General features: G+C 42.3%; 1 protein-coding gene across 7 annotated transcripts in view; it reads left to right on the plus strand.

Moving 5' to 3' along the window:
* CC2D2A (coiled-coil and C2 domain containing 2A) overlaps positions 1 to 22737 on the plus strand; it is a 1114036-nt gene that overhangs the window by 1028816 nt on the left and 62483 nt on the right. For all 7 annotated transcript variants that reach the window (XM_087963696.1, XM_087963695.1, XM_087963697.1 and 4 more), the window contains 8 exons: positions 1940 to 2046; positions 3230 to 3370; positions 10648 to 10804; positions 13000 to 13229; positions 15287 to 15464; positions 16262 to 16418; positions 16754 to 16901; positions 17428 to 17566. In XM_087963696.1, coding sequence (XP_087819822.1) covers positions 1940 to 2046; positions 3230 to 3370; positions 10648 to 10804; positions 13000 to 13229; positions 15287 to 15464; positions 16262 to 16418; positions 16754 to 16901; positions 17428 to 17566 — 1257 coding nt within the window. The remainder of the gene's footprint in view (positions 1 to 1939; positions 2047 to 3229; positions 3371 to 10647; positions 10805 to 12999; positions 13230 to 15286; positions 15465 to 16261; positions 16419 to 16753; positions 16902 to 17427; positions 17567 to 22737) is intronic.

A 22737-nucleotide genomic window follows, 5' to 3' on the forward strand; every position in this document is an offset into this window, starting at 1 on the left:
TCTCTGCTTGGGCTATGCCGTTTCATCGGCCCTGTGCCCCAGGGTGTAGCCATCTTTCTCTACGAGGTGGCTTGTGTGTTGCCAGGCACCTGGCCGTTCCAGACTCTGTGCCAGATCCTTATAGTGATATTGCCATTCCTGTGGGGAGGGGGGCTGGATCATTTATTCAATTATTGCCCTCTTCTTGTTTCCTACATATCCTGTAATCCCTTAGTTTATAACCCAAGCTTTGACACCTATCTCCCTGTGCTTTGATTTACCTTTGTGGAATGTGTAAGGGGGAGGACCATCTGTTTTGCCTCTGCTCTGAAGCCTCCTGAAAGAAACTCCTGGGAACAGTTCCTTATCTCCTTTCCAGGACAGCCATCTTCACAGCATCTTCGCACCTGTGGATTGACTCATTCAACATCAGACTGAAGGGAGGGGTTTCTAACTCCTTTATCCTAATGGAATTGCCTAAGGGGAACTTGGATCCTGCTTTGCTTTTGTCTTGCAATCACTTCCTTTCAATAAAAGCTTCCTTTTGAAATGCTGCTGTTTCAAGAGTTGTGCTTTCTTGAACTCTGCAGCTGGTGTGAGTACCTTGTTCCCCTCTGGCCTTGCCACGCAGCAGAGAGGCCAGCCCACACCGATGTGCAGCTCATGATGCCCCATGCTCCTGTCTCCCCACCTTTTGTCCCATGGGCCAGGTCCCATCCACTGTTTAGTGGGCAGGCCGGCCAGCTCCCCACTGTAGGCCTCGTGGCCCTTTGACAACAACCATAATGCTGATATAGCCCTGAATGAAATTGGGTTTGACACCCTGCTTTAAGACTTCTTCCAATAACAGTCAAGGCGTTTCATGATCCGCCCCCCCCCAAACATTTTCTCCCAAATGGAAAGATCTTTTTCCTGTCCTGCCACAGCAATGAATGTGCCTAAAAACCTGGTCCCTGCATCGCAACCATCCTTCAATTAAGAATACTGAGAATTTGGAGCAGGTTGGATGAGGAGAGAAACACCATTAAATAGTGAAGAAAAATTAAAAATACACCTCCCCTGGATTTCTCCAGCACTTCCACAACTGCCTGTCACCCAACTTGCTGTCCAGCCCCCAGCCCCCATTGCCATCCAGTGCCCATTGCCATCCAGTGCCTCTGCATCACTGCCACCTGAAGCCACGCTATGTTGGATTGGCTGCCAGGAGATGCGGCTAATTGTCCGATGCAGCAAATCGTCTGGGTAAAAACATGTTTCAGGGAATCAGCCAGGATGAAGGGCCGATGTGGAGAGGCGAGGGGCCATTGGTGGGAGAAGACGGCCAACAGAGAACCAGCGGAGAATGAAAGGCCATTGTGAGTCAGCTGCAGCAGGGAGCTGGGAGAGAAGTTGACACTGCCACGGGTCAGAGCCTAATAGTCCCATTACACCAGACAAATGGCTGTCCAATTTTTTGTGATGGTTCCATAACTTCATAGGCTGAAACATTATAATATATAATCCTGTTCTCTAAAGTGAAATACGTTGAATATTCAATCTTTGAGGTGCTGTTAAACTAAGTTCCAGTATGAACAGTAAATATTAATTAAGGTTGAATTCTGAAAAGATTTAAATACAAAGTTTGCTTTGTGTGATGATTCGTTGTCTTCTATGCTTTTAGGTATTTGATTGAAGAATACATTGGTTAGAATTATAAATCTTGGACTTCAAGATTGGGAAGTATATAATTTAAAATAAAAGCAACTATAAAGATGAGACAAAAATACTGAAAAATAATAAACTATCAAAAAAATCATATTTTCCATGTTCTTCCCAGATTTATTTTAGACAATGTTTCTAGCATTTTTACAGAAAAGCAGGTCTACCAATGTTGCTAGTAATAAGGAAAAATACAGAATTATAATGGCTTCTTATGGAGGTGCAAATAAATCATACTAATATTTATAAACTTATTTTCTAGCTTCATGCTCTCAGAAATGCTTTACAAAATATTTTGGATACTGCCGAAAGTGGAATTCCAAACTTAGTAGTCCAACAAAGCATAACTGAATATAAGCTTGAAATAAGGTGAGTAGATTAATAATTGCTTTATTATTCATTCTGTAAGTTTAAAAAAGTTATCCAGCTGAAAAAGTGGTTCTTGGAAAGGAATTGAGTCATGCTCTAATAAAAGGCAATGAACTGTTGTCATTGGAATTTTGTAAGAACCTCTTTTTTCCATGAGCTGTTTCAAGTATTTATTTTGTAAAGTAGATCTTTTTATTTAATTTAAATTACATAATGACCAGCCAGCAGAAGGTTTATGACTCTCTCCTAAGTCCCTCTTTGTGTAACTATTTGCTATGATAAAACACCTTTTATTTATTGTCCTTTTCTTATGTGCCATTTCTGGGAGCAACTAGAATGGTAGGAAAAAGGAAGTGTTATGGGGACAAATCAGGTGGGACAGCCTGTCAGATCTTCAAGTTAGCCCAGACTAGGAAACCAAAGTCATGCAGGCCAATATTGCTATTAATGCAAGGTTATAGTATCAGTCTTGCAAGTTTTAATATTCTTTCCCCTTTTCTCCCTTCTATGGGAGAACTTGGAGATTGTAGGACATCTCATTGCAACCAGATCGACGTGAATGGGTGAGCATGGCTGGGTGGGCATGGATGAATGGATGTGGTCAGGTCAGCATGGATGTATGGGCATGGGCAGGCGGGTGCACTGGGTGGGTGTTGCTGACTGGGCACAGTCAAGTCAGTGTAGAACAAGTCACTTCAGCCAACTGGATATGGGGAAAACTCAGCACCCCACCAGCTCCTCGCCTCCTTGAACTGCTGGGAACCAAACACGGAGGCGGGAACCATTTTGTCCCATACCCCAATGCAAGTCCACAAGTCCTAAAGATTTTGTCAGTTTTCAGGGAAGCTATAGGCGAAGTAAGGTAGAGGCTGTAGTGAGAATAGGGAGTGTCAGTTCTGCTTCACTAGTAGTTTCTGCTTGGGCACCATGCTTCTGTAGAGATAAAATCATGACTGCACCTGTATTGCTTCCTGCCACGATCCAAGGGGACTTATTTTATTATGTCCCCAGAAAAGTAACATGCATCCTCTTGGTAACCTAGTCATTAATTGTTTTGGGATTCAATAATCTAACCTGCTACACTACAGCTGAGTAATTATAGTCATTTTTTCAATATTGCTAATGTTACTGGATGTATATTAATGTATATTTCCTGTAATGAAATGTCTGTATTCATGAGCAGAAAAACAAGAAGACTTCGGGATAATGAACAAGAAAAAGATCGAGCATTGCTGAAAGCCATGATTAAAGTGTGGAAAGAAATAAAATCCCTGCGTGATTTTCAGAAGTTTACTAACACACCCCTAAAGCTTTTCATGAGAAAGTATGTTTTTTGCATGAATTACATTATTTAGTATATTAAATTTAGGGCTTTTCTGCATACATTGGTTCTGATTTAAATCAAAGGCTTGGATCTCATTGAGATGATATCCAGGTAGTCCTCAACTTACAACAGTTCACTTAGTGACCATTTAAAGTATTGTGTAGTGGGCTTCATTAGGTAAGAAGCAGACCAGCATAGCTACAACGACATTTATTGACTCAAAACTGTAACTGAAGAACAGCAGGCAATGCCTGTATTTTATACCCTGGGCCCACAGGGCCTTAACCAATCATATTTGAAAAAGCCTGCCCAAATATAAATATTCTGAGTTTCCCTCCAAAACAATTGGAATTAACAGTTAGGGCCATCTAAAAGTTAATTTCACTTTAGCAGGGCTTAACGCAACTATATTCAATACATCACTCCCTTCCTCCCTAGGATAGTTCTTACCCGCAGTCTGTTCAATATTCATAGTCTTTGAGATAGGCTGGGGGCTCACGGATCCTGGTGGACTGCTGCAATGTTACTGAAAAGTCCTATTTAAGTGGAGTATTGTCCATCTCCAGTTGGACAGTCTTGATGGCCGTTTTGGTCACCCATGAGTGGCAATGGCTCTACCGCCCTTGATACCTACATTTTTCTGGAGGTAGCCACAGTAGTGTAGGCAAACTTGGAGGGAAACCATTCTCTAGTGGGTCTGATTACGCCTCGGAATCCTCATCCGGGATTGGTCCAGCCCTCCGACGCCATAACTGATCAATGTGGCATCTGACAGTACAATCATTCCCCAGAATAACCTTGTATGACAAGGGGCCCATTACCTTAGTTACCCTAGCAGCCACCCAAGGTGCCCCACTCCCATAGTTCCTGGCCCAGACCAATTCATCCGGCTGTAACTTCCTGGGAGTTGGCTGAGCTGTCTCTGCTGCAACTTTGTCTGGGTGAAGTCGGTCGAGCTTCATGGTGAGCTGGCAGCCCCACCTCAGCTCCACTGGGCTGCAACCTGTTGCTGTACTGGGAGTTGTGTTTTGACACAGGAGGAAGTTCACCAGGTGGTGATTCCAGTCGCCAGTTATCATCCGCTTGAGCACTTCCTTTGTGATCCTGACTGTTCAGTCTGACCGTTGGTCACGGGGTGAAATGGAGAGGATGTTACGTGCTGGATCATGTTGACATTGAGGAATGACATAAACTCTTCTGCCATGAATTGTGCCCCATTGTCAGACACGATTACATCTGGCAGACCATGTGTGGCGAACAGCTGGCGCAACTCTTGGATGATCCTGGTCGGTGTCATCGATGAGATCAGTGCCACTTCCAACCACGTGGAATAACTATCCACTGCTATCAGGAACACCTGCTCCTGGAAGTGGCCCGCAAAAACAATGTGCATGCGATACCATGAGACGCATGTGTGTGGTCTCCCAGCGGTGCACTGGTGCTTGTGGCATCTCTGGTCGGGTTTCTTGGCAGGCCTGGCAACTCCTTACTTGATTCTCCATGTTTTTGTTCCAGGCCTGGCCATCATAAGTAGCTCCTGGCTAGAGCCTTCATCCGAACAATTCCTGGGTGCCCCTTATGTAGGGAATCCAGCACCTTGGAGCAAAGACGGTGGAATGATGACCCTGCTACCCCACAACACACATTTCTTGTGGGCCGACAATTCATTTTTTTTTGAGAAGCGCAGTGCTAGAACTCAGGGTCTAGACAGGCCTCTGGCCATCTCCTTAACACCCAGTTGAGAATGCGGCTAAGCGTTCTGTCTGTGGTGGTTTCAGCTGCAATGTCCCCTGCATGTGGGGGTGCTTCAGGCAGGTCATGGATCACCAGGATACAACAAGCTAGGGCTGGATCCAGCTCAGTCTGCGGTAAAGGCAGTCGGCTGAGAGCGTTGGCATGGCCCATTTCCTTGCCCGGCTTGTGGACTAGCTGGTACAAGTATGCAGCCATGAAAATGGATCATCGTAACATTCGCAGTGACAGGATCTGCGGTGTCTGTCAGCTGTGAAGAGACCAAGCAGAGATTTGTGGTCTGTAAAGATGGTGAAGTTTCATCCATATAAGAAGTAGTGGAACTTCTTAATGCCAGCCACTATGGCAAGGGCTTCCTTGTCTATTTGGGCATAGTTCCTTTCAGCTGATGATAACATTCTAGAATAGTATGTGATGGGGGCCTCTCTACCATCAGTTATCCTGTGGCTTAGTACTGCCCCAATGCCATATGGTGAGCGTCACAGACTAGTGTTACTGGTAGGATTTCATTGAAATGAGCTAGGATGGAGTCCAAGGATAGTGACGATTTTAGCACCTTGAATGCTTTGTCGTGAGTGCTCGACCAGACCCTAGGTACTTGTTTATTCAGTAGGCGGTGTAACAGTTCTGCCAAGGCAGCCTTATGCGGTAAGAAGGAGTAGTAAAAATTGAACAGGTCCAGGAATGCTTGAAGCTCCCCCTTGGATTTTGGTGTGGGGCTTGCTGAATTGCCTTTAGCTTTGCTTCAGGAGGGTGGATTCTGGCAGCGTTGATTAGGAATTATGTGGATTCCATGCCCATCTGGCACTTTTCCCTCTTGAGTTTTAGGCCTGCCTTCTGGAAACATTGGAGTACTGTGCGGAGACGTTCTGCCAGAACTGCCGCTGATTCCCCCACGATCAGGACATCATCAGAGTATGGGCAGATGCCAGGAATGTTCTTTGCTGTTTGTTCCATAATACTTTGAACAACCCTGGTGCTACGCTTACCCCAAACTGTAAGCGGCACACTTGAAATGCACCTCTGTGCGTGACTATATTGTTTGTGTTTCTACGGTAGCGTCATCTACCAGTAGCTGCTGGTAGGCCTGGGCAAGGTCTAGCTTAGCGAAGATTCGGCCTCCCTGGAGCGAGGTAAGGATGTGGCTTACCACTGGTACAGGGTAAGCATGCTGCTGTAGTGCCTTGTTTATGGTGCATTTGTAGTCTGCGTAGATGCGAATGTCCCTGTTAGTTTTAACTGGAATCACTATGGGAGTCTCTCACTGGCTACTGTCCACAGGTTGGAGCACTCCCTGCTATATCAGCTTGTCTAGTTCTGCATCAATTTTAGGCTTCAATGCACGGTTTAATTGGATTGGAGTTACTACTGGATCGAGGTTGAGTGAAATAGGTGCCCTTTTGTATTGTCCCAGCTCCATGCTGAATACATCAGCGCATTGTTGGCATACCACTTCTAAATCGGCTATTTGGGTTTGATGGATGCTCATTACCCTGATGCCCAGGGCCTCGAACCAGTCCAGTTCTATGAGGCCTCTCTATGAACAATACGCTGAAGGGACCCTCAAAATTTTATTCTAATGGTAGCTTTGCCCCTTATGGGAACAAGGCAATTCTGGAAGTCCATTAGCACTAAGCTCGATGATTTGAGCGGGACCCACTGTCGGTTACATTTGCAAATGTGGTCGAAAGTTGTGAAGGAGATAATGGATAGGGCCAATCCAGTATCTATCTCCATGGAGCATGGGACCCCTTGAAGTTTTAGTTAGAGTCTTATCTTTTATTTGATGGGGCGTTGGGCCCCTGTGTGTTGGACGCTATGCCTTCCCGAGCAGTATTCAACTCTGTATTGTCCTGGGGGCCTTTTCCCCTTGTGCTGCTGTCTTGTAGGTTTCATTTCCCACTGACGACCTCTGCAGACTTGGGCAATGTGCCCTTGCTTTCCACAGGCACGGCTTACTGCTATGCGGAATCTGCATTCTGCTCTTTCATGCTGTCCCGCACAGCTTGCACAGCTCTGTGGGGGAGTTGCTTGTTCTGTGGAGCATGGCCATCTGGGTGGCTCTCTCCGCAAGTGATCAATTCCTTTGTTCTCACTAACCTCCCCTGAGCCTTCTGCGGTGAATTGCTGGGGGCTGGTGTGTGTTTTTTTTGGTGGCCAGAGAGTCTTCATGGCCCCTCTGGCAGCCTCATCTGTCATGACTTCCTTCAGTGCGTCTTGGAATGTCAGTTTCTCCATGGCAAATAGGCGCTGCTATAATTCACTATTACACAGGCCGCAAACGAACCTGTCTCTGAGAGATCTTCCAGATCAGGAAACTCACATTGGCATGAAGCTTGAAGCTGCCACAAACTCTGCTGCAGATTCCCCGGATCTCTGTTCACATTGCTCGAATGCATGGTGCCAGGTGATGACCGAGAGTTTAGGCTCAAAATGTTCCCTTAATTTTTTCTTGAGGTCTGCGTAGGCCACTGTCTCTATGGTTGCTGGTGCTATCAAGTTATCAGCAATATCAATCGTGGCTTGTCTGCAGATACATAGTAGGATTGCCACCTTCAGGCTGTTATCCGTGACCTGGTTAGCCAGGAGATAGTTGTCTACTCAGGAGACATATGAGCTCCACTGTTCCGGGTGAGTAACATCAAACTCGTTCAGTCTTCCCAGTTTAGCCATTTTGGGAAGGCCCCTGTGGTGGTGGTTAATGCTGTACTGCTGTGGTTGGAGCTGGGCTACACTTAGGAGTCCTGGGGACAAATCCCTCAGGTACATCTCTGCCTCCAGTGTGTCTTACTGGCAGGCAGGGGAGGAAGCGTGGTCACACCAGGGCTCTTTACCTGGTCTAACACCCAGTGATTTCAGCGTGCCTCCAGTAAGTGTGGCTTACTGGTAGGTGGGGGTGAGGACTAGTCCTGTCGGGGCTTGTTACCCAGCCTATCACCTAGTGATTTCAGTCCCTTAGCATCTGCTCTCTCCCTGCAGCATCCCATCTTCGTCACTATTATTGTGTAGTGGGCTTCATTATACAAGAAGCAGACCAACATAGCTACAACATTTATTGACTCAAAGCTGGAACTGAAGAACAGCAGGCAAATGCCTGTATTTTATACCCTGGGCCTACAAAGACTTAACCAATCATAATATTTGAAAAAGCCTGCCCAAATATGAATGTTCTAAGTTTCCATCCAAAACAGTTAGGCTCATCTAAAGGTTAGTTTCACTTTAGCAGGGCTTAATGCAACTATATATTCAATACATAACAATACATAACACATAATACATTACTACAGCACTAAAAAAAAGTGACTTATTACCATTTTCACACTTATGACTATTGCAGCATCCCCTTGGTCACACGATTTACATTAGGATACTTGACAGCTGACTCACATTTATGACAGTTGCAGTGTCCTGGGGTCATGTGAACACCTTTTGTGACCTTCTGACAAACAATGTCAATGGGGGAACCAGATTAATAACTGTGTTATTAATTTAACAACTATAGTGAACAAATGATTCAGTTAACAAATATGTCAAGAAAAGTTGTAAAACAAGGCAAAACTCACTTAACAAATTTCTCACTTAGCAACATAAATTTGGGTCTTAATTGTGCTCATAAGTTGAGGACTACCTGTAGTTCTGCCACATTGCAGCTAAAAGACAGAAAGCTATATGATGAAAGCTTTTCCAGAAGAAAAAGTTAAAATTTCCTCCAAGTGGAAAACTAGCTCTCCCCAGATTGCGCTGGGAATTTCCTCTATCACCCGTCACCAGTCAATTGGCCAAGAGGTCGAATTTGAATAAAAGCAATAGTTAAGCATGCTATCTCCCCCCTAGGCAGTTGTATAAACTGCCACAGAACAGAAGCTAGTAAAGAGCAAGCTTAGTAAAGCTCACAGGGTTGTTGTGGGAGGATGATGACAAATCTCCAAGAAAACTATTTTGAGCCCTTAGAAAAAAAGACAAGTTATAAAATTAATCCCCATCCCTACTAAATTTGAAGTGCAGTTTATAATAGCTGATGTAGTTGAAGAAACCCAGTAAAATAGTTGCTTGTATATGTGTAATTTTTTCGTGTATCTGTTCTTTTAACAGTGGAACAATGTAGGTAAGGAGATCTGTCAAAGAAGCAAAAAATATTTCGCTTAGATTTATAGTTTTGTTCTATGTTATATGAATATCCATGATAGGGATGCACATGTTTGCATTTCTCAGCCTCTCTGGGGAAAAAACAATACATGGGAACAACATTGTAGCCACAAATTATGACTTCTCAAAGAATATTGCAGCAAAATGCTTATCTGTCAGGTAGAGATCAGTCTTTTTTCTTCAATATAAAGTGATTCCCAATTATACAAAGTATGTTGAATTGATCCTTCCACTCCTCTCCTCAGTGAGATGCAGCAATAATGGAACTTTGCTTGAGAAACATGTTTCTATGTGACAACAGGGCATAATTTAAAAGAAAACAAATTGATTGTTGGGTATCAGAACACCTATAACAGCTTTGATTTAAATGCCTGATTTTGCTCCAAGCTCAGAATAAAATGCTAGTATGGGAGGTGTGGTTCAATAGTTGTTGAAGACAGAACATTTCAAGTTCAGTCCTTTTGCTTACCTCACAATATTTAATAGTTATCTAGAATAACCTAGACCAGGGATCCCCAACCTTTTTGACGCCGCGGCCCGGTACCAGTATCAGCTGGGTGCTGCGGCCCGGAACCGGCATCAACTGGCGCCGCCATCTTTTTGACAAAAGATGGCGCCAGCGCCCGGTGAGCTTTTCGGGTAGAAATGGCTTTCTACCCGGAAAAGCTCACCGAAGCGCTGGCGTTGCCATCTTTTGACGAAAAGTGCTTCCGGTGAGCTTTCTACCCGGAAAAGCTCACCGGAAGCACTTTTTTACCAAAAAAAGATGGCGGCGCCCAGCAACCAGCGGCCCGGTAAGACTTGTTCCGCGGCCCGGTACCGGTCCGCGGACCGGCGGTTGGGGACCCCTGACCTAGACAACATGCAGAAGTATCCTTGGTATCTTGTGAGATATAATCAGTCACTCAATCAAAGACAGCAGGCTAAGAAATTGATTGTTTCTGAAATCCTTTTGTTTCCTTTCAAGCATTTGCAGGAAGGAATGTCCAAATGGACAGTGAAAGGGGTGCCTCTTAATTTTGCACCTCATAAAGAATTAGTGAGCAAGAAAGAATTGAATTTCTTGAGGAAGAAAGGCAACATAAAATGTGCAGGACTGAAGGAATGATATTCATGCCTGTGCTGCTTTCAAGAAAGAAAGTTGGGCAAAATGATAGAAGAATGAAAAAATGAGCCATGATAGAAACTGAGACAGAGAACCTTTCTGGCTTTTATTTCTCCCACTTGGTGCACCTACTACTTTTTAGAATCATACACACACACACACACACATACACACACACTTTGAATGAAGCCAATATGAAAAATGCAACACATGTTAGAATGTAGTATACCAACACTCTTTTTATTTATGGCTTTGTTTTTATTACTATTTGAAGGAAAGAAGTTGACCTGAAGTTGGATGAGAAGGCCTATGAGGCAGAAATTCAGGCCGAAACAGCTGAATTACTAGAAGAAATTATTGAAGAGTATGAAAAGAAAATGAATGAATATAAAACTGAACTTCGGGCATGGAAATCATGGAAGAAGGCACAGGTTTGAATCAGCATCATTGTGGATGGGAGGTGTTTTTTGTTCATATACTATGTTGACTAATGTGGGAAAGAGTCTGACTCTGTGGTTTCTTACCCTAACCCCAAAAACTTTAACCTTAGACTGTCTACTATTGACCTCACCCCTTTCCTAAGAGGTCTGCAGGGGGTGTGCATAAGCGCACCAACGTTCCTACCATCCCTGTCCTATTGTTTCTTTTTATTTTTCTTATATGTATCCATTTCATGTATTCATAGCTATGTTTATACTTATACCTGTTATCTTGTAAGTGTTTGGCAAAATAAAATAAATTAATAAAGAGATTAGGCATGGGCTTAGTTGTCTAGCACAGTGTTTCTCAACTCTGGTAACTTTAAAATATTTGTATTTCAATAGCTCGCTAGCTGCATCATTCTGGGAGTTCAAGTCCACACAATTTAAGGATGCCTTATTTGAGAAAGGCTGGTCTAGAGATGGCGAGTGTAGTCAGTTGGTCACCTGGATGGTTAGCTATCATATAGATTAGAATGAATTATTTTTTGCATTCTGTCCTTTTCTGGCTGTCACAATGTTAATATAGGCAAGAGTCCAATCTACTTACAGTTCTTTCCATATGAAACTAATCAAGATTAGGAGGGAACTTTCTTTGCTATTATTTAGCATGATTGTCAAATGCTAGTGGCAATGTGTTTCAATACTAGATTCATTCCCCTCCCTCACATAAATTCAGTAGCTTTCTATCAGCCCAGTCTTTCTAAGAGAATTGTAGTCATGTGAAAAATAACAGTACTTTGTATATTTTTCTTCAGGTCCTGAAAAAGACCAGAATATATATCTAATTAAAAAAAACAATGTTCTACATCAATGCCACTTTTAACCCAAAAGTGCCTTTCCAAAAGGCAACTGAACTTTCTTGGTTTTTTCTTTGAGAACCTTTTGCTTCTCATCTATGAAGCTTCTTCGGGTCTCTTCTTCTTGATGAGAAGTGAAACATTTTCAAAGAAAACAGGAAAGTCCAGTTGCCTTTTGAAGGAAAAAAAAACTTTGGGACAACCATGACCTGGATGATTGAAAATCCCCGTTGACATTAAGCCATTTTTTAAGGATAAAGTCTTGTTAAAGCCTTTATTTGTAGGAATTTATCTAAATTTCAAGATTTTAAAAAGCAGATAAACTTTTAATATATCAGAGATCGGGCGTATAACACGCACTTTTTTTCCCCCTGAAAATAGGGGGCAAATGATGTATGCGTGTTATACGCCAATATAATGTTAAGAAGCCTTCGGTGAATGCTGCTGGGATCGGGATCAAGGACACAAATGAAAGAAGGGGAGGGAGGAAGCAACCGAAGCCTGTCCTTCTCTCTGGGTCAGCTTTCAGTCGCTCTCTCGCTCCTCCACCAGCACAGGAAGAAACTGCTTCAAAGAAGGGGGCTGTCGCCGCAGCTTCCCTGAAGCGCCGTTTCTCCCCACCCCACCCCGCCCGCCCGCCCGCCCGCCCGCAGTGCCCGCTCTGCCTGCCTGCCTGCCTTCGTTAATGGTTGAATCGAACAGCTTCGGCTGAGTAAAAGAGGCGAATAGTTATTATTCTCAGCCGAAGCTGCTCCCAAACAACCAGAAACTAAGGCAGGCAGGCAGGCAGGCAGAATGGGACACTGTGGATTGAAGCGCGCGCGGGGTGGGAGTGGGGGTGAAACGGGCGCTTCGGAATAGCTGCGGCGACAGGAAAAGCTCCCCCGCTTCTTTGAAGCAGTTTCTTCCTTGGATGGTGGAGCAGCGAGAGAGCGAAGCCTCCTTCTCTTCTCTTCTCCCCCCGGTCCTTGCAAAATTTTCTGCTTGAAACCGGTCCCTGGTACAAAAAGGTTGGGGACCACTGATTTACCTTATAAGTGGTAATAATATTAATAAAAAAAAAGTTCTGAGCTACCCTTATTTTGCTTCAAAGTTTTTATTTAGAAATTTAATTTTTTTTCCTGAAATTTCCTCTTAAAATGAAGATGCGTGTTATACGCCTGTGCGTGTTATACGCCGATAAATACGGTAATTGTAATAGTAAAAATTAGTAACATCCAGCCACCAATTGAATTATTTATCACAATCATTTAACAAATTAGAGATCAAAATGGTCAGTCTAGCAAAACCCATGCATGAGAAAACAAATACACCACCAAAAACAAGCACAACTTTTCACCCATATAGAAAAATCAAAAGAAACAAAAAAAGAAATCAAGTCAAATCTTGGAAGATGAAGAAGATGAGCAAACGGAGGAACATCTGAAGCCTCTTCCACCTCCCCCAGTTGACCAACACCAGGTGGAGCTGCAAGTTCGCAGAAGAGCTGCTGAGAACAGAAGGCAGCCTGGAGAACCAGTTCTAATCCCTGAATTAAGCTTGGTGGGGACCATCACTCCGAATGAGGCTTGTCCTAGGTGAGCCATATTAGCATAAAATCATAGACTCTAGTCACAATTAAAAGCAGTTCCAAGCTTTGCCACAGTTCTTTTCTTGAAATTTTCTTCAATCATGGGAGACTTATCTGTCCTATAAGGCAGGGGTCTCCAACCTTGGCAAGTTTAAGCCTGGAGGACTTCAACCCCCAGAATTCCCAGCCAGCAAAGCTGGCTGGGGAATTCTGGGAGTTGAAGTCCTCCAGGCTTAAACTTGCCAAGGTTGGAGACCCCTGCTATAAGGCATCTGGGCATCTTCAGGAGGGCTTTTCCAGCTGATCAAAGTCCCTGGGTAGGTTCATAGTATACACCAAGGTCTTTTAAGGTTTTGAAGATCAACACAGCACCCTAAATCATGCCTAATATGAAATCAGCAGTCAGCTACCTAAGTGTCAAGCCACAGTCTCCTCGGCACTACATTCGTTTATATAATTTTATGACATTTTATTTCTAACTGCCTAGAATCACTTAGGTAGTGATATAGGCAGGGCACAACCAATCCCAGAAAGATTCCACAGCATCACATCTCCCATCTAATTTCCTCAAAGTTCTCCAAAGCAACCAAAGTGTGCTTGATTGAAAGAGTCCAGATAATTAATTTCATTCAAGTGCATCAAGAGGTATGGAGCCATCATTTTCTCAATTATTTATTTTTATTCAAAAATGGAAGATTGGAGATCAGCCTGTAATTACAAAGCTCCCAGACCCAGATTGATTTTTTTTCCAGTTATGGTCTTATAACTGCCTCTTTAAGTCATGTTGGAGAAACACAACAATTTCTAAATGAGATGCACATTCTTAACATTGGCTTATCTGCTAGTATATTTTAATATCTGAAGATTCTGTTGATAATTAAAACATTTAAATATTTCCTCCTTTTCATTTCATATAAACTGGAAACGGTCACTTTTCTGAATAGTCAGCAGAAAACTAAGATTTGAAAATGTTGCTGACACTTCAAATCAGTTCCTAAGATGTTTATTTTCAGAATGCCTGGAAGAGCAGCCAGATGTTTAAAAGTAAAGACTGTTCATTCATGCCAGAAACTTAGCAAGGGGACAGTCTGTTTTCAATTCCACAGTTGTGGGCCAAAGAGCATTTGAAGATAATGTCCCCAGCATTCAGCAGAGGCAGGATTGTGGTTTTTCCTATTTTTTTAATTGAAAATGTCCTCATTGCAAAAGAAAACAAACAAACAAAAAAGGCAATTTTAGCCCTTTCCTCTTCCAAAGAAGCAATATCATGGTCTTTCTGGCCATGTCTTTGGCAGCTATTCTGTGGATGCTGTTTTTCATTGTATGGGCCTCTGCTTTCTGCACAATGCCCCAAACATACTTTTATTGTATTTTTTAACTTGTGGATCTAGATTGGATAATATTTAGCCCTTGTGCAGAGGGAAAAATAAATCACACGACTGCACATTTTGAGCATAAGAGAGGAGCAAGTTATAAACTCCTAAAGATATATTTTTGAGTTTAGGTTTTTATATTCTATTCAATTGTTAGATAATTGGGACATTTTAGAAATGAGAAAAAGGGATTGCACATACAGCACAGAGTGAAGATTATCTTATTTTAAATGCATGTTTTAGTTATGAAAACCCTATGAAACATCTGAAAGACAAAATTGCCCAGACAGGATGGAAATTGGGCAATATATAAAATAAATAAATTATTTTGATTGGTCATGCAGTCAGTCAGTTGTTTAGACAGGATTTGGCATTTTTGTCCATCTGTCAAGTCCTTTCCAAGGACGTGAGATAGGCAGATGTTGATGCTTGATGGTGTTAAATTGTCACAGGATATAAGCTATTTGAATAAAACTGCCTTTTGCAATTGATTGAAGTTGTCTGTGGTATTAATGATGTTCAAATGGTGCTCCAGTTGTTGTGTGATTACTCAAGGAGCCTATTACTATTGGTACTACTTTCACTTTATTTTGCCACAATCATATTTCTATTTTGTTATCTTAATTCTTTCTCTTCTCTTCTTTATTCAAGCAAATGTACATGTTTTATTTATTTGTTAACCTGTTTGTAGAGCTGAAGTTGCAAGACGTGAAGATGTGAAGAGAAGGTCTCTCTTCTTAAAAGTTCTTTTCAATTCTAAAGAGGTGTCTCGAACAGTTTCTCGGCAGATGAGCTCAGACTTTAGAATTCATTTTGGGCAGATTTTTAACGTGCAAATATTCAATTGGCCAGAGAGTTTAAAATTGCAGGTAAGTTATCGTGTTAAACATATATAGAGAAACAGTAGAACTTAAATCCTCTTATCTGTGGCAAGAGTTCTGAAGAAATCCTAACTTCAGTAGTTTAGATTAAGTTTCCATAGAAGAACTTAAGTAATTTATTTTGACCATGGATTTGAATGATAGAAGGTTCTTTTGATAATGAAATTCTGTTCATGGACAAAGCTACCCTCACGTTTCTTGTATGGGATATAGATTATATGCTCAATTTCTCTTGCTTTTATTTATATATTTTTTTATTTTGTATTTCTACACTGCTTCGATGGCAGTTTGAACCACCATCTGCTTCAAACAAAATTCTTCAAAACTTTCACCCCAACTAGTTATGTATATGCAATGGTATAGAGCTTTTAAAGAATAAATGTCAATAATTTCCTGTTAATTTAATAGTATTCCTTTGAACACTGCTGGTGTTTCCTCCACAGTTGTTGATTTTGGAGTCCATGATCTAGTGCTTTTGCTCCTCAAGAGCTGGATTTTCAAATGAGATTCACCTGCTTCTCTGCTTTCACTTGTCGGGGAAGGGAAGCCCATCCAATTATCATTCTGGTATATCCCAAACTACAGCATATATTTACAGTGTAGCCCTGATATTATGATACATAATGAAAGACAAGCAATTCTAACTCATACTAACCTTCTCTGGTCCCTTGAAATGCATGTGCTTATTTATGGCCATGAGAACATATTCGAAAACATGGTGTAAATTAAGTATAATTATCAGTCAAAGTGATAGGAGTTGGAATAATTCCTTCCCTTTATTACAGCTTTATGAAACAATTGGACTCAGCAGTGCTAACTTGTTAATGGAAATATTTGTGCCCATCCCGGAGACGACGGTTCTGACAGGAGCAGCTCCAGTCGAAGAAATTGAATTCAGCAGTGACCAGTGTGTAACACTGGAGCATGAAGGAGTGGGCAGCGGTACAGAGATTGTTCCCTTTCTTATCGGTTGATATTCAGAGGATTGCAAACCAGCTAATATAGTTGACATATTGTGGCTTTAATGCTAGCTCCAAATACTTATAGTATGTCCATACACTTAACTGTCATCTCGTAGGCAACTTGAGGTGTTCAGCCTGATAGATCTCCAAAACTTGCTGAAAACTGCCTGCCTGTCTTCCTGCCTTCCACTAAGGAAAAATATAAGAGCATTAACGACCATGCAAGCCATGTATTTTTATTTGTTCAAAAGAACACAAACCATGGTTGATTTATCAGATCTGAGCAGGACTTGTCTTTTTTATTTCTTCTTGCAGGGGTTCCGTTTTCATTTGAAGCAGATGGTAGTAATAATATGATTTTAATGACTTCTGGTAAAGTGTCGTGCAGTGTGTCATGGGCCGTTGGAGCAAATGGGATACCACTGGCTCCTCCAGTCTTGCAGAAGAACTATGCTCTTTCAAGGTAGTAAACTTCAATAGAGTTCAATTCAACAAGTCCTCCATAAGCCCTTTCTTTCCTAGGGAGAGAGAAAAAAATACTCTGTCAGACTGCATAATTTTTGGAATAATACTTAGTGATCATAATTTTAGCCAGAGGTTGAATTATATTTTAACTTCTTTTGTCTGCGTGTGTCAGGTGAACATTATTATCTCTTGAACTACTCTGTACTGACATTGTGTATTATTTCAAGCACAATGATACTGAATGTATTTCAGATTTATTTTCTCTTTATTAACTTACTATGAGCTTGTTAAACAGTACACATCTTCAACGGTAGTGAGTCTTGTGAAATGATGGGATGTGATTGTAAAGCTGTTTGATTGTAAATTTTATTTGAAAAGGCAAATTAATGAGGTTATATAAAATTGACAATCCATAACTAGGAACACCAATCATAGAGATTTTTTTCATATTTTTTTTCTGTCTTCCAAAACATTTTGAAGACTTCTTTTAACCAGTTGTTTTCACTCTTATGTCAAAATTTCAGTTCCTTAAAAAAAGTGGATGCTATTGCATCAATTGGCGCATCTGGATTAACTGACATGAAGAAATTAGCCAAGTGGGTGACTGAAACAAAACTTGATCCTAACGATCCAAGCAACACAGTCCTGATGCAGTTTTTAAAAGTAAGAACTTTCTATTATTCATGATGCTTAACTTCCAGATATTTTTATCCTACTTTTTCCCAAAGCCTTAGTTGAAAAGTTAGTGATTCAGGTTAATACAATTTAGGCAGGTAATTGTTCCTTTTGGCATATTCCTTACGTGTGTGCACAGATGTTTACCTCAGATGCATTGAATGTTTCATTAGAAAAAGGGTCTGGGCTTTGATCCCAGTTCTTTATTCTGTAACACAGATGCAAATTCCAGAGCTGGAACACAAAGGCAGGTCCAGATAGAACAGGTTACTGCCGCCAGCCCTGGAGGTTACTGGTGTGATTTGCCATTGTTGTTTTTTTCCTTCTTCCACTTATTATGGTATTGCTAAAACATCTAATAGCCTCCAAGTTAGAAATTAGAAGATAAGTTGGACAAAGATTGAGATGTTAGCTTTATTGTGTATTTCTGTAGAAGTGTAGTGATTTCTTACATGTAATGCAATTCAGCTCCTGTTTTGTTAGGTGTTTCATTTGAACAATTTATATCCTAGTTGTGTGTTCCAGTCATGGGTTCCATCTCACCAATATCTACACTATTGTATTTCCCTTCATGTACTAGGACTTCAAGCTCTCTCTGTTTGTCCCCCTTATTACAAGCCTTGGTATACAGGCATTTGAGCCCTTATGGTTGAACTTCCTGTATCTTCTGATTGTACTTGTGTGTCCCTTCTTTATTACTCCCTTTCATGTTATTTGGATTGTTGTGTTGGGCTTTGTGCTTTGGGTTTAGTCCTATAAATAAGTCTCCTTCCCCCTGCACTTTTAGTTTAAAGCCCTTTGGTTAGGGAGCCAGTTGCTTCCCTAACACATTCTTTTTTAAAAAAAAATATTTTATTTTAAAAACAAAAATATAAATCTCTATTCACATTAACAGTGTTCATGTTATTATTAATACATACATCTCCTTTTATACATAAACATCAACTCTTATTTCTATCCTCCATCCATTTGCACCACCTATCCCAAACTGCATAATAATCCGAATCATCTTTGCCTCTTAATTCCATTGTGAATTTATCCAGTTCCTCACAATCCATTATTTTTTGTGTCAAGTCTTCTTCAGATGGTATCTTTTCTTTCTTCCATCCCTGTGTGAAGGCTATTCTCGCCGCAGTTATGATATGTATACTGATGTATCGGATGACCTTGCTCAATTTTCCCTTAATTATTCCTAATAAAAATCTTTCCATTTTAAGTTCTAATTTGTGTTCTGTAATTTCTAATAACCATCTTTGTACCCTCATCCAATATTTTTTAACCTCTGGACACTGCCACCACATATGGAAGAAAGTTCTTTATATTTACATTCTGATTTTGTGTTTGGATACATTTTGGCCAGTCTTGTTGGGGCTAGGTGCCATCTACAAAACATTTTGTATTGATTTTCTTTAAATGCTGTTGTCAATGTCAATTTATAATTATCAGTCCACATTTTTCCCAATCCTCTAAATGTATATTATGCCCTACATTTTTTGCCCAGGCAATCATTGATCCCTTCACTATTTCCTCTTCTAATTCCACTTCCAACAAATAGTTATACATTTTTGTTATGAATTTTATCTCCTTGCCTGTCAAAGTTTGGTCCAGTTGTTGCAAATCCTTTTCTATCCCTTGTTCTTCTAATTCTTTCCTAAATTTTGTCTGAATTTGTAAGTATGACCACCAATCTGTAATTATATCTTGTTCTTTTAATTTATCAATTGTTTTTAAATTCCCCTGATTATCTAATAATTCTTCATATCTGACCATTTTTCTTGTATCCCTCGTATTTAGGTATTATATCGCTTCCATTGGTGAGACCCATTTTGGTATCTTCATATAGTGTTTTTTTACCTTTTCCAAAGTTTGCAGTAGTGATTCCCTTATCAAATGTCTATGGAAGTATGAATGTGTCTTGTTGGGTTTTTTGACCCATAGGAAGGCATGCCACCCTGCTTGAAGGTCGTGACCCTCAATTGCCAAAACTCTTTTATTTTTCAAATTTATCCACTCCTTCACCCATAATAGTGCTGCTGCTTGGTAATATAATTCCCATTTTGGGAGTCCAAGGCCGCCTCTATTTCTACTATCTTGTAGCGTTTTTAGGCTTATTCGTGCTTTTTTACCTAACCATATAAATTTCATAACTATCTTGTTTAGCTCCTGAAAAAATCTCTTATCCAATTTTATAGGAATTGTCTGAAAATTGCATAGTAATTTCGGTAGAATATTTTTATCGCTGTTATCCACCCTAATAAAGATAGTTGTAGTTTCCCCCAATTTATCAGGTCCTTCTTTCTCTGTTGAAGTAATTTCTTATAATTGTCCTCCTTTATGAAGGAACATCTCCCTGATAGCCAAATTCCCAAATATTTAGTTTTTTTTTTTACCATCTGCAATCCCATTTTTTCTTCTAAATCTTTTTTCTGTCTTTCTGTCAAATTTTTAGCTAATATTTTGGTACAAGAGTAACACCTGCATAAACAATTATTCAGTGTTCCACTCTCTATCTTCTCTAAATATAAACAGCCTGGCTGGGAAGTTTCTGTTTCTCAAAGTAAAAGTATTCTTTAAAGCCTCTAGTTGGCAGTGTTACTTTGTTTTATTTAACTTTCACTTCCTCTTTACAATGTAACAAAGTCAAAAAGAAGTTTCAAAATAAAAGTCTCTCTTATAAAAAAAAGAGAGAAAAAGAAAACCAACAGAACACAAAAAAATAATTATCCAGCCACACACAGATACACTAAATTGAGTTAAAGTTTACTTTAAGAAATAGCACAGTCCAATAAATGATCCAGGTCATATACATTTAACAGTTCAAAGAATATCCAATTACAAAGTCTTCTTACCAGTTGCCTTTGTCATTTACAGTAAACAAAAATATCAAAGTATAAGCACAACAGAGAACCTTAGATAGCAACAGAATGTCAGAGATACAGAATGTCAGAGAGAGCAAGCCATGATCTCTAGCTCCCTCTTATGGCAATTTGCAACACAACCAACCAATCAGAATATAGTACAAATCAACACAGTGACTTTGTCTTAAAGCTACAAACATACATTGTTAGTTTATATATTGCCAATCCAACTAATTGGTGGACAGATTCCTAACATTCTCCCCTTTGGGTTGGTCAATATGTAACACATTACATCTTTAAACCATAATTCTCACTCTTTATGCTTAATTGCACCTTGAGCTTTCATGAAATGATCTGCAATATTATGTTCAGTCATGCAGTATTTCAACTGAATTAATTTATTTTGAACACACTGTCTAACATTCAAATATCTCAAATCAGTATGTTTAGACCTTGTTTTAACAGCTAAATTAGTAGCCATATTAATTGCAGATTGATTGTCTTCATAAACAATAAATGGATCACGTACAGTAATTCCAATATCCTTCAACAATTGTTTATAATACTGTGTATCAATTCTGTACACATTAAAGATAAACATGAGAATTCCACTTTCATAGTGGATAAACTAATATGTTGTTGTCTAATAGATTTCCATCCTATCAGGGGTGGGCAAACTTTTTGGCTCGGGTGCCGCATTGACTTTTAAAATTTGACAGACGGGCCGGGTCAGCACAAGATTTTTTGGGAATCGCCCCCCCCACCCTTCCCCCCTTCTCCTCCTTCCTCCTCCCTTGAAGCCCCCTGAGTCAGGAGTTGCTACCGCCGGCGCGGCCCGCGCGCTCCAGTCCCGCGTTGCCTCGGGAAGGAAAGGCAAAAAGGAAGAGCCGCGGCGGTGCTTTGCAACGGGAGCAGCGGCACCGGAGGCTCAGGCTCAGCGGCTCCTGGTTTTGCCTTTTCCTTCCCAAGGCAACGCGGGACTGGAGCCGCAGGGAGCTGCGCCGGCGGTAGCAACTCCTCACAGCCCCAGCCAGACACCTGAGCGGAGCCCGGGCGAAACTGCCTGTTGCTGCTGCCGGAGCACCGCCGGGTCGCCTCCTCCAAGCAGCTCGCCCGCCCGCTGGGCTTCCCCTCTGCCGCGCGCTCGGGGCCAGGCGCGAGCGCCCGCGAGTTAAAAGGAAGCCGAAAGTTGCTGGGAAGTTGCTCGGGTGCTGGGAGCAGGCTTTTAAAGTGCCGCCCGAGCAAAGTTTAAGCAGCCCGCCCGCCCGCCGGGCGGAACCCTTCCTGCTCCTCGGTGGGAAGACGCTCCAGCCTGCAAACTTTGCCTTTGCAAAGTTTAAGCCTGAAGCCCGAAGCAAGCAACTTCCCAGCAACTTTCGGCTTCCTTTAACTCGCAGGCGCTCATGCCTGGCGGAGGGGAAGCCCGGAGCCTCCTCCAAGCAGTCCGCCCGCCGGGCTTCCCCTCCGCCACGCGGCTTGGGGCCAGGCGCGAGCGCCCACGAGTTAAAAGGAAGCCGAAAGTTGCTGGGAAGTTGCTCGGGTTTCCGGGCTTCCAGGGCTTTGCAAAGGCAGTTTGCAGGCGGGAGCGTCTTCCCGCCGAGGAGCGGGAAGGGTTCGCCCGGCGGGCGGGCGGGCTGCTTGGAGCGGGCTGCTGTGCGGCTCGGGTCGAGGCGCGAGCGCCCGCGAGTTAAAAGTTGCTGGGAAGTTGCTCGGGTGCTGGGAGCAGGCTTTTAAAGTGCCGCCCAAGCAAAGTTTAAGCAGCCCGCCCGCCCACCGGGCGGAACCCTTCCCGCTCCTTGGCGGGAAGACGCTCCAGTCTGCAAACTTTGCCTTTGCAAAGCCCTGAAGCCCCGAAACCCGAGCAACTTCCCAGCAACTTTCGGCTTCCTTTAACTCGCGGGTGCTCGCGCCTGGCGGAGAGGAAGCCCGGAACCTCCTCCAAGCAGCCTGCACGCCCGCCCGCCGGGCTTCCCCTCCGCCGCGCGGCTCGGGGCCAGGCGCGAGCACCCCAGGCATGATATTCTTCCGATTAAAATCGAATTCCGATTTTTTGGGAATCGCCCCTCCTTTTCCCCCACCCCTTCTTCTCCTCCTTCCCTCCCCTCGGAGGCCCCGAGTCAGGAGTTGCTGGCGCGGCTCCAGTCCCAGCGTTGCCTCAGGAAGGGAAAGGCAAAAGGAAGAGCCGCGGCGGCGCTGCAACGGCAGCAGCGGCTCCTGGTTTTGCCTTCCCTTCCCGAGGCAATGCGGGACTGGAGCCGCATGGAGCTGCACCGGCGGTAGCAACTCCTGACAGCCCCAGCC

This window comes from Notechis scutatus, chromosome 4 (genome assembly GCF_049901735.1).
Source record: "Notechis scutatus isolate UNSWTSFEM ecotype Mainland chromosome 4, rNotScu1.2, whole genome shotgun sequence".
Taxonomy (NCBI): Eukaryota; Metazoa; Chordata; class Lepidosauria; order Squamata; family Elapidae; genus Notechis; species Notechis scutatus.